This window comes from Mobula hypostoma, chromosome 17 (genome assembly GCF_963921235.1).
Source record: "Mobula hypostoma chromosome 17, sMobHyp1.1, whole genome shotgun sequence".
NCBI lineage: Eukaryota > Metazoa > Chordata > Chondrichthyes > Myliobatiformes > Myliobatidae > Mobula > Mobula hypostoma.
In genome coordinates this window covers 62,416,308-62,433,401 of record NC_086113.1, presented here as the reverse complement: position 1 = coordinate 62,433,401, position 17,094 = coordinate 62,416,308, and the positions used below count along the sequence as shown (strand labels likewise).

The 17,094-nt window shown below is 42.6% G+C and overlaps 2 protein-coding genes across 10 annotated transcripts in view; one reads left to right on the top strand and one right to left on the bottom strand.

Annotated features, from left to right (window-relative positions):
• The window catches only part of LOC134358078 (leukocyte elastase inhibitor-like), a 53,600-nt gene extending 49,992 nt beyond the window's left edge, over positions 1-3,608 (top strand). For 2 of the 4 annotated variants that reach the window (XM_063070011.1, XM_063070012.1), the window contains 2 exons: positions 950-1,105; positions 1,465-3,608. In XM_063070011.1, coding sequence (XP_062926081.1) covers positions 950-1,105; positions 1,465-1,869 — 561 coding nt within the window. In that variant the 3' untranslated portion in view covers positions 1,870-3,608. The remainder of the gene's footprint in view (positions 1-949; positions 1,106-1,464) is intronic. The other 2 variants (XM_063070009.1, XM_063070010.1) reach the window with 1 other exon arrangement.
• A 44-nt stretch (positions 3,609-3,652) lies between these two features.
• ripk1l (receptor (TNFRSF)-interacting serine-threonine kinase 1, like) overlaps positions 3,653-17,094 on the bottom strand; it is a 109,460-nt gene continuing 96,018 nt past the window's right edge. For all 6 annotated transcript variants that reach the window (XM_063070004.1, XM_063070008.1, XM_063070006.1 and 3 more), the window contains 3 exons: positions 12,828-12,935; positions 10,229-10,384; positions 3,653-3,932 (listed from right to left, as the gene is read on the bottom strand). In XM_063070004.1, the coding sequence (XP_062926074.1) occupies positions 3,655-3,932; positions 10,229-10,384; positions 12,828-12,935 (542 nt within the window). In that variant the 3' untranslated portion in view covers positions 3,653-3,654. The remainder of the gene's footprint in view (positions 3,933-10,228; positions 10,385-12,827; positions 12,936-17,094) is intronic.

Here is a 17,094-nt window from a genome sequence, read left to right as displayed (position 1 = left end):
TGGGTGGCAGTGTTAGCAGTGAGGAGGATGCTAAGAGGATGCAGGGTGACTTGGATAGGTTGGGTGAGTGGGCAAATTCATGGCAGATGCAATTTAATGTGGATAAATGTGAAGTTATCCACTTTGGTGGCAAAAATAGGAAAACAGATTATTATCTGAATGGTGGCCGATTAGGAAAAGGGGAGGTGCAACGAGACCTGGGTGTCATTATACACCAGTCATTGAAAGTGGGCATGCAGGTACAGCAGGCGGTGAAAAAGGCAAATGGTATGCTGGCATTTATAGTGAGAGGATTCGAGTACAGGAGCAGGGAGGTACTACTGCAGTTGTACAAGGCCTTGGTGAGACCACACCTGGAGTATTGTGTGCAGTTTTGGTCCCCTAATCTGAGGAAAGACATCTTTGCCATAGAGGGAGTACAAAGAAGGTTCACCAGATTGATTCCTGGGATGGCAGGACTTTCATATGAAGAAAGACTGGATGAACTGGGCTTGTACTCGTTGGAATTTAGAAGATTGAGAGGGGATCTGATTGAAACGTATAAGATCCTAAAGGGATTGGACGGGCTAGATGCAGGAAGATTGTTCCCGATGTTGGGGAAGTCCAGAACGAGGGGTCACAGTTTGAGGATAGAGGGGAAGCCTTTTAGGACCGAGATTAGGAAAAACTTCTTCACACAGAGAGCGGTGAATCTGTGGAATTCTCTGCCACAGGAAACAGTTGAGGCCAGTTCATTGGCTATATTTAAGGGGGAGTTAGATATGGCCCTTGTGGCTACGGGGATCAGGGGGTATGGAGGGAAGGCTGGGGCAGGGTTCTGAGTTGGATGATCAGCCATGATCATAATAAATGGCGGTGCGGGCTCGAAGGGCCGAATGGTCTACTCCTGCACTTATTTTCTATGTTTTCTCTGTTTCTATGTAATTTATTAACAAATATTTTTGGTCAGGCTGAATCTAAGCCCGTGAAAATGATGTACCAAAAAGGAACATTCAAGACATCATTTATTGAGGAGCTTGCAGCTGATATCCTAGAGCTCCCTTATGTTCAGAATGAGCTGAGTATGTTAATCCTGCTACCTGAGGAAATTGGTGGACTTGAAGAGGTAAGTTAGTAGTTGTGTTATCAAAGCGACGTTAAAATGGCTAAAAAAAAAGCAAATGTACTCGATATTCACATTGCTTTTACATCCCGTTTATCAAGAGTTATAGGAAATAAGTTTTTGTATAAAGAAAGCAGATATGATCCCTACTTTAAACTGTCCAAGACTGAACCAGTACAGCAATGTGTAATCTTTCAGCGGTTGCTGTGCATTAACTGAAAAGTTTAGACTGAAAATTCTGTCACATAATGCTTCAGGATCAGTAAAACAAATGGCGTGCTGTCAAGTTCCATTTCATGGATCATGCTTGTTTCTGGAAAAAATTGAGATATCCTTTATGATATGACTTCTTTCTATTTTAGCTTGAGAAAAAGCTGACAAGTGATAAACTGCTGGAGTGGACCAGCCCAGAAAACCTGGAACCATCCAAAATGTCAATATATCTTCCCAAATTTAAGTTGGAAGCAAAATACGATCTGGAATCAACACTTAAAAGGATGGGACTATCAGCAGCTTTTGACAGTGAAAGTGCAGATTTCTCGGGTATGACTGCAGCAGGAGGCCTGTCTTTATCCAAAATAGTTCACAATTGCTTTGTGGAAGTAAACGAAGCAGGAACTGAAGGAGCAGCCAGCTCACAGGTCACCGTGATGTTTCGGAGCTTGCAATTTGAAGATGAATTCATAGCTGACCATCCATTCCTGTTTTTCATAAGGCACAACAAAACTCAAAGCATCCTATTCTTTGGACGATTCTCTTCCCCTTAAACAGATATTTTACTTGTGTTGTAATTCACTTCTATTATTTGTCTGCCTGATATACACTGAACAAAATTTGCATTCATACAGGATTGGAGTAAAACATCTCATAATGAACCTATTTACCTGTGCAGATACTGATAACAGAAGTACTGTGCAGTTGAATTTCATATGATCTGAGTTGCCTTGTATTCAATATTATTTGATACAGATTAAAGTTAACATTTACACAGGTAAATTATCGTACAATTTCACTGGGTGGGTGCTTGTACTCTGAAAGCATTCACTGTATAGTCCCCATGCACTGTCCTGTCCATGAGATCATAAGATATACGAGCAGAATTAGGCCATTTGGCCCATCGAGTCTGGTCTGCCATTTCATCATGGCTGATCTATTTCCCTCTCAGCCCCAATCTCCTGCTTTCTCCCCATATCTCTTCATGCCCTGGCTGATCAAAAATCTATCAACCTCTGCCTTAGATATACCGAATCCACAGCTGCCTGTGGCAAAGAATCACACAGATTCACCACTCTCTGGCTAAAGAAATCGCTTCTCATCTCTGTCCTAAATGGACATCCCTCTATTTTGAGGCTGTGTCCTCTGGTTTTAGACTCTCCACTATTGGAAACATCCTCTTGACATCCACTCTATCAAGGTCTTTCACCATTTGATAGCTTTCAATGAATTCCAGTGAGTAAAGGCCCAGAGCCTACATGCTTTTTAGCTGATTGTGTCAAATGAATGTTTAACTGCTTTGCAAATTAAACAGCATTTCTGAAAAAACGTGAGTCAGTGTGCTATGAACTCACCTATGAACTCACTGCGGAAAGCCAAAGCAACATGTCAGGCGACAAGGCTACAGCAATAGGCGGGATTTTCATTATGTCAGAATAGAATATTGAAATAGTGGTGGTCAGATAAGTGATGGAATTAGAATTGGATAGAAATTACTTGGCTTTGTGCCTATTTTTCTGAATAGGCATTGACCCCACTGCTTGATACATTATTTAGATATCTATAAGTGTCTGAAGAATGTGGCAGGAGTGTGGAAATGCATATGAAGGACCTCTTTATAAAATTAATCACTGAAAACTGGGAGGCAGTCTTCATAGTTTACAGACAGACATGTTTCCTTGGGGAAAAAAAAATAAAATGCTCTCTCTGAAATGAAGAGTAGCTGAGTGTTACCCTTGATCCCAATCCAAGGACGTAACCCACCCTAATCTTAGCTGAGATTTGATGCAAGTGAAGCAGGCCCCTCAAAATCCAGTCCTGTGAAGTACAGTCAGATTGAGGGTGTGCCCAATTTCAATCTAGCTTAATTGGGTTCAATTCACTGAAGGTTGTGCTTACACAAGCCCCCGCTAACTTCTACATCATGTGTGATGGTGTAAAACTTATCATGTTCACTGAAGCTGGAGTTTCACCATTCTCAACAGCTCCACAAGCCTAATCGACAAAGCAGCCCCTAGACTTCGTCAGGTTGTACAAGATTATTTCATTTTGTTTAGAAGAACAAAAATACGTGGATATACAGTCTTGCATGTCAGGTTCTACTGGAATGTTTCACAAGATTTGTAGGTCATGTCTCAGACTGCTACATAAAATCCACCTGCACACCATTTCTTCATTTTGTACCAATGGTTTGCAAGCATGCAAGTGTCTATTTCTTTGTTCCAAATCATTAAGAAGGTTTACATACAGGAGCAGCAAGGGAGTCTCAGTTCTTGAGATGATGCACCTGCTCATGTACAGGATTCTGCGTAGAACCTTACCTTAAAACAGGATAAAACTCAGAAACAGTTTTGAAGACTGAGAGTGAGGTCTGACCTGTTGCAACCATGCAGGGCTTGAACTAGCTTCCAGACAGTGGCGCCCTTTGATCCTTCTTTCATTTGCCACTTGTGTAGCATTTTATAAACTTTTTCTTTTAGTCCATCTCTTTCATAATCATGGTCAATTTCATCAATTTCTGATTCTCTGAACCCAAGCTTACGAGCACAGTGTTTCCAATCTTTCCCAAGTTCTCCTCGCAAGAGGTCCAGGTGAGCTTCTTTAACTGGTTTATCGGCTGAATATGGGGGGAGAAAAGAAGTCAGTGCCACATTCTTCAATGGTGCTAAGTACGTGAAGAAAATCTAACATATCTCCTGCTGAAGGGCAGGTAGAAACCCAGCAGCCAGAGTTTACTCTTGACTGTCACTGCTGTCTCTGTGCAGTTTGCACATTTCCCCTCTGACCTTGTGAGTTTTCTCCGCTGGTTTCTTTTTATGTGTGGGTTGTGAATTACTTCTAATATGTAGGTGAGTGGCAGAATTAGTGTGGTGGAGATGGGGGAAGAGGTTGACTGGAATTTGGAGAAGAAAGAATAGGATTAGAGTAAAGTGGTATCTGACGGTCAGCACTGATTTGGTGGGCAGAAGGTGCTCGCCCCATGTTGTAAAACTGCATGACTCATGTGCCAGTCACTGACCATGACAGAGACCCTGGAGCATTGCTGTATTCCCCACTAACAACATCCAAGTGATCACCACTATCTAAAAACTGAACTTGACATCGTGGTCAAAGGGACAGTATCCACTATTATGAACTACAAGTGTCATTGGTATTCTTTCATTGCTGCTTAGTCAGAGTTCTGGAACTTTCTGCCCAACATTACCATCTTCACGACCGTTCAAGGTACAGAAGGTTAATGATAAAATGGTCCATATTCTGTAAGCATCTTTTAAAAAGTAATGAAAATCTTTCATGTTGCATCTCAAGACTGCCTATAAGGAGTTTGTACGTTCTCCCAGTGACTGTATGGTTTTCTTCCAAGTGCAGCAGATTCACAACTTCCCACAGTCCAAAGATGTACTGACTGGCAGGTTAATTGGTCATTGTAAATTGTCCTGTGATTAGGCAAGGGTTAAATTGGGGGTTGTTGGTTGTTGGCCTGTTCCACACTGTACAGTATCTCAAAAAATAATTAAATAAAAACAAACTACAAAATATTTATGCTGTAAGTATGTTATTTGAACACGATAATTTTAACGTGGATCAGGAAACGGCATTCAATGCAGATAAATGTGAGGTACTGCAACATGGGAGATCAGATGAGGGTAGGACTTCTACAGTGAATGGAAGGGCCCTGGGGAGTATTATGGAACAGACTGAGCTAGTTTGCACAGTTTACTGAAAACAATGTCACAGTTAGATAGTGTAAAAAGGCGTTTGGCATGCTAGCTGGCCTTCATCAGACTGGGCACAGAGTATAGGATGCAGCAGTTATATGGGTTGTTGGCGAGGCTGCACGTGGGAGTATGCTGTTCAGTTTTGGTCACCTTGTTATGGGAAAAATGTTATTAAACTCAAAAGAGTGCAGAGAAGATTTACCGGCATGTCGCATGGACTTTTGAGGCCTGAGTTACAAGCAGAGGCTGATTTATTCCCTGCAGCATAGGAGATTGGAAGAGTGACCTGATAGAAGTATATAAGATCATGAGGGACACAGACAAGGTTGCAAGCACATAGTCTTCTTCCCATGGTGGAGGAGCTAAAAACAAGAGGGTATTAGGTTTAAGATTGAGGAACACAAGACCATAACACATAGTAGCAGAATTATGTCACTTGGCCCATTGAGTCTCCTCCATCGTTCCATCATGGCTGATTTATTATCCCTCTCAAACTCAATCTCCTGCCTTCTCTCCGTAACTTTTGACGCATTATCCAAGAACCAATCAACCTCTGCCTTAAATATAAAATGATGATCTCCACAGCCATCCGTGGCAATAAATTCCACAGATTTACCACCCGCTGGCTAAAGAATGTCATTCCCATCTCCATTCAAAATGGACATCCCTCTATTCTGAGGCTGTGCCCTCTGGTCTTAGACTCACCCACAATAGGAAACATCCTGTCCACATCCACTCTAGGTTCTTTAATACTCAATAGGTTTCAATGAGATCCCCGCCTTATTCTTCTAAACTCAAGCGAGTACACTCCTCAAGCATTAACCCTTTCATTACCGTGAGCATTCTTGTGAACCTCTTCTGAACCTTCTCCAATGTCAGCATATCTTTTTTTGGATAAGAGGCTCAAAAATGCTCCAAGTGCAGTCTGACCAATGCCTTACAATGCCTCAGCATCACATCCTTGCTCTTATATTCTAATCCTCTTGAAATAAATGCTAACATTGCATTTGCCTTCCTTACTACCGACTCAACCTGCAAGTTGAGGTCCAGGTTGACATATCTACCTTCAGACCTTTCAGCTTTCCAAGACCTTCTTAGTAATAGTAAGTACATTCACTTCTGCCCTCTGGCACTCTTGAATTTCTGGTATATTGCTGGTGTCTTCCAGTGAAGACTGACACAAAGTACTAAGTTCTCCTGCCATTTCTTTGTCCTCCATTACTACCTCTCCAGCATCATTTTCCAGCAGTCCGATATCCACTCTTGCCTCTCTTTTACACTTTATATACGTAAAAAAACCTTTGGTATCCTCTTTGATTATTTTTGGTTAGCTTACTTTCATATTCCATCTTTTCTTTCCTTGCAGTTTTTTTTTGTTGCTTTCTGCTGGTTTTTAAAAGCCTCCCAAATTTCTAACTTTACACTGTTTTTTGCTTTGTTATATGCCCTCTCTTTTGCTTTTATGCTATGTTTGACTATCCTTGTCATCCACGTTTGCCTCATCCTTTCTTTAGAATACTACTTCGTCTTTGGGATGTATCTATCTTCCAAATTGCCCCCAGAAACTCCAGCCATTCTGCCATCATCTCTGCTGGTGTCCCCTTTCAATCAACTCTGGCAGCTCCTCAGTCATGCCTCTGTAATTCCCTTTACTCCACTGTAATACTGAGACATCTGACTTCATCTTCTCCCTCTCAAACTACAGGGTGAATTCTTTCATGTTATGATCACTGCCTCCCAAAGGTTCCTTTACATTAAGCTCCCTAATCAAATCTGGTTCATTACACAACATCCAATCCAGAATTACCTTTCCCCTAGTGGGGGCTCAACCACAAAGATGGATATTGGGGCAGCTTCTTCACACAAAGCGTGGCATGTATTTGGACAGAGCTGCCAGAAATAGTGGCTGAGGCAAGCACGTTAGCAATGTTAGAATACATCTAGATAAGTACATGGATAGGAGAGATTTAAATGGCTATGGGCCAAACACGGACTGATGAGACTAGTTTGCTGGGCAACATAGATGACATGGATTAATTGGGCCGAAGAGTTTGTTTTCATCCTGCACAATTCTATTGTAGATTATTATTATACAAGCATGACTGGATTGTTTAAATATTCATTATATGAATGGACTTTAAGAACCCTCACTTGATGCACAATTGTATAATATTTCCTTAATGCTTGTGAGGTGGATTGAAAGCAACTCACATAACGTAGTGGCAAATATAAAATATACCCAGGTACACAGTAACTTGAAATTACATAGCCAGAAGTAAGGTCTGTGAACAAGCTTATCGTTCAAGCTTGGGCAGTTTACTTGGTTTCTGGTTATGCTCAGGCGTCTGATGCATTACATTCACACAGTCAGTGGTTAGACTGTGCAACATTGCCACATTGTTATACAGATTCTTAGTCTTTGATTTTCTCCCCCTTTAACAGATCCTTCGCTTGCCTCAGTAAACTCATATTAATCTTCTCGAAAATACAGTTCTTCACAATGTCTGCATTTATGCTGGATATTTTCATAATAAATTAATTTGGAAGTGTGTTGACTGATAACGTTACTGCCATCTGAGTTAAGATTACTTTGGCATTCAAGGTGAGCATACACCAGTCTGCTAATCAGTTGTCTATTTATCAACTTGTGACGATCATGGTTTGTACTTAGAGAATAGATTTTAAATGAGTATTTAAAAAAATAGAAAAGTCAACAGTAATTCCCATGGGGAATTTTCCCAATTTGCTGCTTGTGATTTCCTCTGAATACTTCCAAGGTACCTAGCAAGTTCCTAGCAAGCTTCTCAGAGCACAACAGAGGTACCAGCAGCCAACTTCAAAACCCACTGGCGGGAAAAATAAATCAAAGAAGCCAAACACCTTTAGCTATACCTGCAGCTGGATTCAAACACATCCTTTACATTCCACTCTGCGCTCAATCATGGTAGAAAATTAACACGAAAACAGAAGAAGTGATTCAGGAATTTTCTCAAAGCCAGTTTGAAAAAATGCGATATTTTCATTAACTTGCAGGAAGCCTGTTCTCTTGCTGCTCAAAATAGAGGCTGGATATCCAGAAGATACAGAGAACCCCAGGTTCCTTTGTGGGAGCACATGCAAGTCTAGCAATCAGGAGGGGTTCATCTCCTCACATAAGACCAACATTCAGCCCATCAAGTACCTCTTACTCCCACAACCAACCTGTGATAGAGACTCCAGATCATAAATTGGCCTTGTCAGACACCCCAGTGAAAGCAAGTCCAAGAGAAAGCCTAAACACAAAATAATCTGCAGATGCTGTTGTCAAAGGAACACTCACAATGCGCTGGAGGAACTCAGCAGGTCAGTTAGCATCAGTTGAAAAGATTAGTCGACGTTTCGGGCCAAAACCCTTCATCAGGACTGAAGGAACAACTTTGGGGAGGGTTTGAAGAATGCTGGTAGTTGAAAAAAACAGTAATTTGAAAGACAAAGGGGTGGAGGAGGGGAAGCAGGGAGGTGATTGGCAGGAGAACAATACACAGTAGTAGAAGGAGGTGGAACTATGAGGGAGGTGATGTGAAATAGGGATAGAGGAAGGGAGGGGGAGGGAATTACCGGAAGTTGGAGAATTCTCTGTTCATACCAAGGGGCTGGAGACTACCTAGACAATATATGAGGTGTTGCTCCTCCAACCTGAGTTTAGCCTCATCATGGCAGTAGAGGAGGCCATGTAAGGACATATCTGAATGGGAATGGGAAGCAGAGTTGAAGTGGGTGGCTACCAGGAGATCCTGTCTGTCTCCTCTTTCTCATTGTCTCGGTCTCCATCTCTGGAGACAGACTGTCCACTGACAACTTCTACAAGCCCACTGACTCTCATAACTACCTCGACTATACCTCTTCCCACCCCGCCACATGCAAAAATGCCATTCCCTATTCCCAGTTCCTCCGTCTCTGCCGCATCTGCTCCCAGGATGAGGCTTTCTGTTCCAGGACATCTCAAATGTCCTCTTTCTTTAAGGATCATGGTTTCCCTTCTGCCATCATCAATGATGCCCTCACCCACATCTCCTCCATTTCCCGCACTTCGGCCCTCACCCCATCCTCCCGCCACCACAACAGAGACAGAGTTCTCCTTGTCCTCACCTACCACCCCACCAGCCTCCGGATCCAGCACATTATCCTCCGCAACTTCCACCACCTTCAACAGGACCCCACCACTAAGCACATCTTTCCTTCTCCACCCCTCTCCGCTTTCCGCAGGGATCGATCCCTTCGTGACTTACTTATCCGCACGGATCTCCCACCCGGCACTTATCCCTGTAAGTGTAAGTGCTACACCTGTCCCTACACCTCCTCTCTTGCCGCCATTCAGGGCCCCAAACAGTCCTTCCAGGTGAGGCAACACTTCACTTGCGAATCTGTTGGGGTCATCTATTGCACCCGGTGCGGCCTCCTCTACATCGGTGAAACCCGACGCAGATTGGGGGACCGCTTCGTCGAGCACCTCCACTCCGTCCGCCACAACAGACAGGATCTCCCGGTAGCCACCCACTTCAACTCTGCTTCCCATTCCCATTCAGATATGTCCATACATGGCCTCCTCTATTGCCATGATGAGGCTGAACTCGGGTTGGAGGAGCAACACCTCATATACCGTCTAGGTAGTCTCCAGCCCCTTAGTATGAACATAGAATTCTCCAGCTTGCGGTAATTCCCTCCCCCTCCCTTCCTCTATCCCTATTTCACATCACCTCCCTCATAGTTCCGCCCCCTCCTACTACTGCGCATTGTTCTCCTGCCAATCACCTCCCTGCTTTCCCTCCCTCACCCGTTTGTCTTTCAAATTACTGTTTTTTTCAACTACCAGCATTCTTCAAACCCTCCCCAAAGTTCTTCCTTCAGTCCTGACAAAGGGTTTCGGCCCGAAACGTCCACCAATCTTTTCAACTGATGCTGACTGACCTGCTGAGTTCCTCCAGCGCATTGTGAGTGTTCAAGAGAAAGCCTAATAGAACTAGAACAAACAGTAAAGCACAGTACAGGCACTTCGGCCCACGCTGTTGTGCCAACCTTTTAACCTACTCCAAGATCCATCTAACCCTTCCCTCCTCCAGAGTTCTCCACTTCCATTTCATCCAGGTGACCCATAACAACTATTATTACCAATAAGCAGGCTTTCGTTTTGATGAATTCCATGCTGAAAACTTACTGAAACTTCCCAGATGCTGAGCATTTGCCGTCTCCATGGAAGGTTTGAATTTTTGCTGTTTTTTTCTGTTAAACATCGGGGTTTCAATATACATAGTGTTATTGTCACCGATCTGAACTGCTTTGGCCTTAGATAGGTAGATACTTGATGAGCCCTCTAAAGAAAAATAAATACACAAAATAAACTGGAGATACTGAAATCTGCAGTAAAGAGAAACTGCTGGAGAACCTCGGGGTAAGGCAGCATGTGTGGAGGAAGAAGGATGATTGACATTTCAGGCTGAGTGAAGATGGAGATAGCTAGTATCAAAAAGATGAGAAGGAGGGTTGAAGCAGGTGAGAGGGGAGAGAATGGACAGATGGAGCCAGGTGGGAGAGAGGGAGGGAGAGGGGGAGACATGCAGTTGAGAGACAGTGGTTGGTGGGTGATAAGTAGAGCCAGGAGAGAAAGGGGAAAAAAGGGGGCATGTGGATCCAGGTTTTATTTCATTTTATTGCAATATAGTTCGGAATGGGCCTTTCGAGCTGGGCCGCCCAGCAACCCCCCGATTTAATCCTATCCTAATCGTGGGACAGTTTACAATGACCAATTAACCTACAAACTGTACAGCTTTGGACAGTGGGAGGAAACTGGAGCACCATGAGGAAACCTACACAGTCACGGGGAGAACGTACAGGCAGCAGCAGGAATAGAACCTAGGTTGCCTGGACTGTAAAGTGTATTGTGCCGCCATATGATGCTACCATGGCGCTGTGGGAGAGGGGCACAAACATCCCCTTTCCTCCACAGATGCTGCCTGACCCACGAAGTTTCTCCAGCAGTTTTTCTTTGCCAAAGAAAAATAGTATACTATTAAGGGATAAGAACATTAAACACTCTTATAATTATGGGGCTTAATCAGAAACTAATGTTTATACAAATACATTAGACTAAACCAGCCATTTTGAGTTAGTGTCATGGCGATGCAGATATAGAGAATTCTGGAAAGTTCAGTGCCATTTCCAATACACATCAATACACCTGCTCTTATACATCACCTTTAACACCAACAAAAGAATAATGAATTTTTAAAATAACATTTGCTAATTTTACAAAATTAAACTTTCATTTAAAATTGTCTCAATTTAATTCTGAATAATATGGGTAGCTACATTAAGAAAGAATATAAGGCTCTAACTATTCAAATTTCTTAGTTGTCTCCTTTTTACCAATTTTATTTTAATAAAGTTAAACTTTGTGGAAAATAAACTAAGCCTGCATTCAAAAAGATATACATATTTACTCATCTGAAATCCCCTCTCTTTCATCCATACCACCATGAACAAGATCCCTGTGGGGATGAGCCTAGTCAGTCAAACTAGAGCAAAGGACGCTGAAAGATGACCTTATAGAGATTAAGTCATTATGAAGGCTGTAAGATGGAAGAGTCTAAAACTAGAGGCCATAAGTTTAAAGTGAAATGGGCAAGGTTTGAGGGGGACCAGAAAGACAAGTATTTCACACAGAGGTTCAGTGGGTAAACAGAATGAGCTACCAGAGGAAGTGGTACAAGTGGATACGATTATATAAAAAAAACACATTTGGACAAGTTGTAAATAAGGTTGAAGGAATACAGAGAAAATTTACGAAGATTTTGTCAGATCTGGAAGACCTGAGTTATAAAGAAAGATTGAACAGGTTATGTCCTTGGAACGTAGAAGATTGAGAAGAGATTTGATAGAGGTATACGAAGTTATGATGGGTATAGCCAGGGTAATTGCAAGCAGGCTTTTTCCACTGAGGTTGGGTGGGACTACAACCAGAGCTCATGGGTTAAGGGTAAAAGGTGAAAAGTTTAACAGGAACATGTGGGGAAACTTATTCACTCAGAGGGTCATGAGAGTGTGGACCCAGCTGTTAGCAGAAGTGGCGCACGTAATCACGATTTCAACGTTTAAGCAAAGTTTGGATAGGTACATGGATAGTAGGAATATGAAGGTCCACGGTCCCAGTGCAGGTCAATAGCAGGAGGCAGTTTAAATGTTTCATCATGGACTAAATGGGCTGAAGGGCCTGTTTCTGTGCTGTACTTTTCTATGACTCTAAGTATAGAGGGATGTGGGCCAAATGCAGGCAAATAGGACTACTCACTAAGACACCTTGGTTGGTATGGATGAGTTGGACAGAGGGGCCTGTTTCTGTGCTGCACTATTTTATAACTCTTTACTGGTTTGCCAAAAGTCTGTGGCACAACAATGCAGTACTCGATTAGCATTATTATCATACTAATGCATATATATCCCAGTAAAACTTAATTTCAGTCAGCTGGGAAGTACACAAGGACATCCAATTGTCTGTCCCATTTCCACCCTCTTTCAAATGTATATGTTTGGAATTGATTCTGCATTACATGGTCATAGTTGAGAATGTGTACAACTTGCCTGGGGTGGTTTGCCTGTACCACTCTATACCAGCATACCAAAGATATTCCAGAAACCTGCTCTGAATCAATTTCAGAGGACTTTCTAATTTGGTGCCAGCAAAATACAGTGGCAAATCATTTCTCCTATAAGCATAAGACTCTTCAACACCAATCACTCCATGTGAAACAAACTCTTACCCTGGCTTAAATATTTAAGGTTGCTGTCATCCCTGTGTTCAAATTGGCTGTTTGGATTCCAAGGAATATTCCCAGTATATGAACCGGATTCAGTTTGATTTCTTGAGACTGGAGAAGGGGATGGGGAAAGACAAAAAAGAAGATTCTGATTGATTTTAAATGATATTTTGCAAATTAACCATTTTTACCAACCCAGAAACAATATTTTGCAAGGGTAGATTTAAATTTTCTGCCAGTGGAAAACAATTAAACTTGACAAAAAGCTCTGACACCAATAGACACTTAATGACTAAACAATATGGTCATTTTGCCTAGAGGACATGGTTAACCAGGAGTGCAACAGACACAGTCTAAATTGTCCAAAATTATCTAGAACTGATGGAACACAATGGACACATTCACTAAGCCTCCACTTTGCAACAGCTGCCGCATCAACTTCATTTACACAGTCCCTTTAACACGACAAAATGTTTAGTTTACTTCAAAGTAGAATCAGCAAAAAATATTTGAAATTGGGCCATACAAAGAGATAACAAGACAGGTGTCCAAAGCCTTAGTCAAAGACAGATCTTAAGGTGGAAAAAGATTAAATTCCAGATCACAGGAATAGTGAAAACTACAGTAATGCCTCTTGGGACAGAATTGGAAGAGTACAAATACACAGCAAGGAGGACACTCAATGGTGTAATCTGAAAACAGGAGTAATTTAAGATTCAGTAATTACTGTAAATCGGTATGTACCGAGTGATATATTGACAGAATGGGGTAAGCTTGGAAGTGGCAGAGCATAAATATATGGAAGATAGGGCATGGGAATCAAGGCTTGGTGTATCCAAAGAATAAATAAGGGTTTTAGCACTAAAAGATGAGGCCATGGCATAGGTGGTTGGTTGGCAATCATCTGTCTCAAAGGACAATGGGTGATGACGATCATCATCACAAGCCTGGGTGGAAGCTATGGAGATCCTGAGATGCCCCAGCAGTCAAACTCCCCCTCTCAGCCTCACCAAATAAAAGCTAATGAGGCAATACGTTTGGCACCCGCCTGGCTGCAGGAGCTGCCGGAAAGATGTTGAATGACGTCCAGCCACCACCTTAGGGGCTCCACTCTAGACCTGCCATCTGGGTTTACTCCCATAGCCTTCGTCTCTCCTAAGGCTGCCCACAAGGTTTTGGAGCTAGTTACCTATATCTGGGGATCTGGTTCACGAGCACCAGCGCGTGTCCACACACTGGTGGGCTTGCGTGCTATGTGTACAGGGGCCAGATTCCCTCCCCATTCTCTGTAGTCCAAAAGGAGTTCAGTTTCCATGTGTTGCCAGCAAGGAGGTACTACATGAGGCTTGCTGTTGGGCAATGTAGTGGTGGCATTTAATAGGTAGTTAATGTTACAGATAGAAGGTCAGACAGATTACAGTAGCATACTGTGAATTTTTGATACCTCTCGGAAGGATGACACACAAATCTTGATCCACATGGAATTCACTCAAGATGCACAACTTTTGGTCTGTATTTAATACTCTACAGGGCACAGAATAACTTCACAAGAGTTCAGGGTGTGGAAGATGGTCACCTATGGGAACTTTCCAATAACTTCTAGCAAACCTGGAGTACAAATGAGATGGTACCAAAGTACCAAACAAGATATTCAAGTCATATGACAGAAGACCCAATCTTCCAACCATCCAACAAATGCCTTAACAAGCCAGCTCTGATTCTCCTTAATAGTTACCTACAACTTATGCCTCATATTAACTATTTGGATGATAATGTTGTTAATGTGGTTGGCAAGTGTGCTGGTGATACCAAAATCAGTGGCATAATGGATAGTGGAAGTTATCTAAAATTACAACAGATTAACTGGGAAAGAATTTCACACAGAGGTTCAGTGGGTAAACAGAATGAGCTACCAGAGGAAGTGGTAGAAGTGGATACGATTATATAAAAAAAACACATTTGGACAAGTTGTAAATAAGGTTGAATGAATACAGAATGGCAGATGGAATATAACCTGGTCAAGTACAAAGCAATGTATTTGGGGACAATTAAACCAGGGCAGTACTAACAAAGTGACATGGCCCTGGGGAGCAACCTCGGGTACAAGTACATAGTGCCCTGAAAGTGGGCAACACAAGGTAGACAGGGTGGTGAAGAGGGTATTGGCATTTGCCTTCATCGGTCAGGTGTACTGAGTGCAAGAGCTGGGATGTCATGCTAAGATGTTCAAGACATTGGTGAGAGCAATCTTAGAGTATAATGCGCTGTTCTGATCACCCAGGTATAGGAAAGATGACACTTAACTGGAAAGTGTGCAAAAAAGATTCACAAGGACACTACCAGGACTGGAGGGCTTGAGTTATGGATATGCTGGGGCTTTTATCCCTAGAGTGATAGAAGGATATAAAATCATGAGGAGTAGGGGTAAAGTGAATGGTCACCCAGGATAGCCAAGGCTAAAATTAGAGGGCATAGATTTAAGGTGAGAAGGGAAAGACTTAAGGTAAGTTACCAAAAGGTAAGTTTTTCCACTTGCGGTGGGTATGTGGAACGAGCTACCAGAGAAAGTGTTAGAGGTAGGTACAATTTCTAAAAGGAATTTGGACAGGTACATGGATAGGAAAGGATATGTGTCAGACACAAGCAAACGGGACTGGCTCAGGTAGGCAGCTTGGTTAGTCTGGATCTGTTTGATTAAGGGGCCCATTTCCATGCTGTCTAACTCTATGGCTCCATATTTTTAGTATTTCTCCAGCCTGGGAAAACAGACATGTTTATAGGATATTTAGGGCAAATAATTATTGAAACAATAGTTAGGTCCATGTACCAACTAAGTGAGAATTTCATTTTAAATTTGAGCATCTAACTGGATTATGCGCATCCTTATCAGATATTCCAACTCAGATCCAGAGCTGTGGTCATCTAGAATCACTAAGTGGTGCTTTGAACACTTTAATTTTTGCACTGGGCTTTCCTGGCACACTATTTAGTGGCATCACAGGACCAAAGTTCTGATTATTATTGAGTGTGAAAGTGTGCAGCTTACTTGGATAACATGAGCAAAACTCTGTTGTAAGGTCATAGCTGGGCATCCTGTGAGGCACAGGCCCACAGCCATCAGCACACTATTCTTGCAGATCCCTAACTCTGTACCTCCCTCTGCAACAGGATCCTTTACTTCCTCTCCAGGAAACCATAGTCAGTATGGATGTATAATAATATCTCCTCCTCACTGATAATCAACACAGGTGCACCTCAAACATACATGCTTATCCCACTGCTGTGCTCTCTCTATACTGTTAACAGCTTAAGTGCCAGTTATATATTCACCAATGGCACCACTGTTGTTGGCAGAATCTCAGCGGCAGTGAGGTGGTGTACAGGAGTGAGACAGATTGACTGGCTGAGGGGCTTCACGACAAAAACCTTGCACTCAACATCAACGAGACCAAGGAACTGACTGTGGACTTCAGGAACGGAAGTCAGGAGAACCAACACCAGTCCCCATTGAGGGTTAGTTGTGGATAGGATGAGAAGTTTCAAGTTCCCAGGTATCAACATCTCAGAGGATCTATCCTGGGCCCAACATACTGATGCAAGCACGAAGGCACTCCCACGGATACATTTCATTCAGAGTTTGAGATTTACTATGTCACCAGAGACTCTAGCAAATTTTTACAAATATACCATGAAGAGCATTCTGACTGATTGTTGCATAATGGAGGCTCTAATGCACAGGATTGAAAGAGGCTGCAGAGGGTTATAGACTCAGCCAGCTTCATCATGAGTACAACCCTGACAGTATCTTCAAAAGACAGTGCTGCAGGCAGCACCCATCACTTAGAACCCTCTCCACCCGGGGCATTCCCTCTTCTCATTGCTGCCATCAGGGAAGACCTACAGGAGCCTGAAGACCCACACCCAACGTTTCAGGAACAGCTTCTTCCCCTCTTCCATCAGTTTTCTGAATGGTCCATGAACCCAGGAACACTACCTCACTATTCCTCATTCGCACTTTTCTTTTTTGTAACTTGACAAAAAGGTTGGGGTTGTTGTGGATAGTGTGCAGGGCTGTCAGAGGTTATAGCGGGATACTGTTAGGATGCAAAACTGGGCTGAGAAGTGGCAGATGGAGTTCAACCCTAATAAGTGTGAGGTAGTTCATTTTGGTAGGTCAAATAGGATGACAGAGTATAGTATTAATGGTAAGACTCTTGGCAGTGTGAAGGATCAGAGGGATCTTGGGGTCTGAGTCCATAGAGCACTCAAA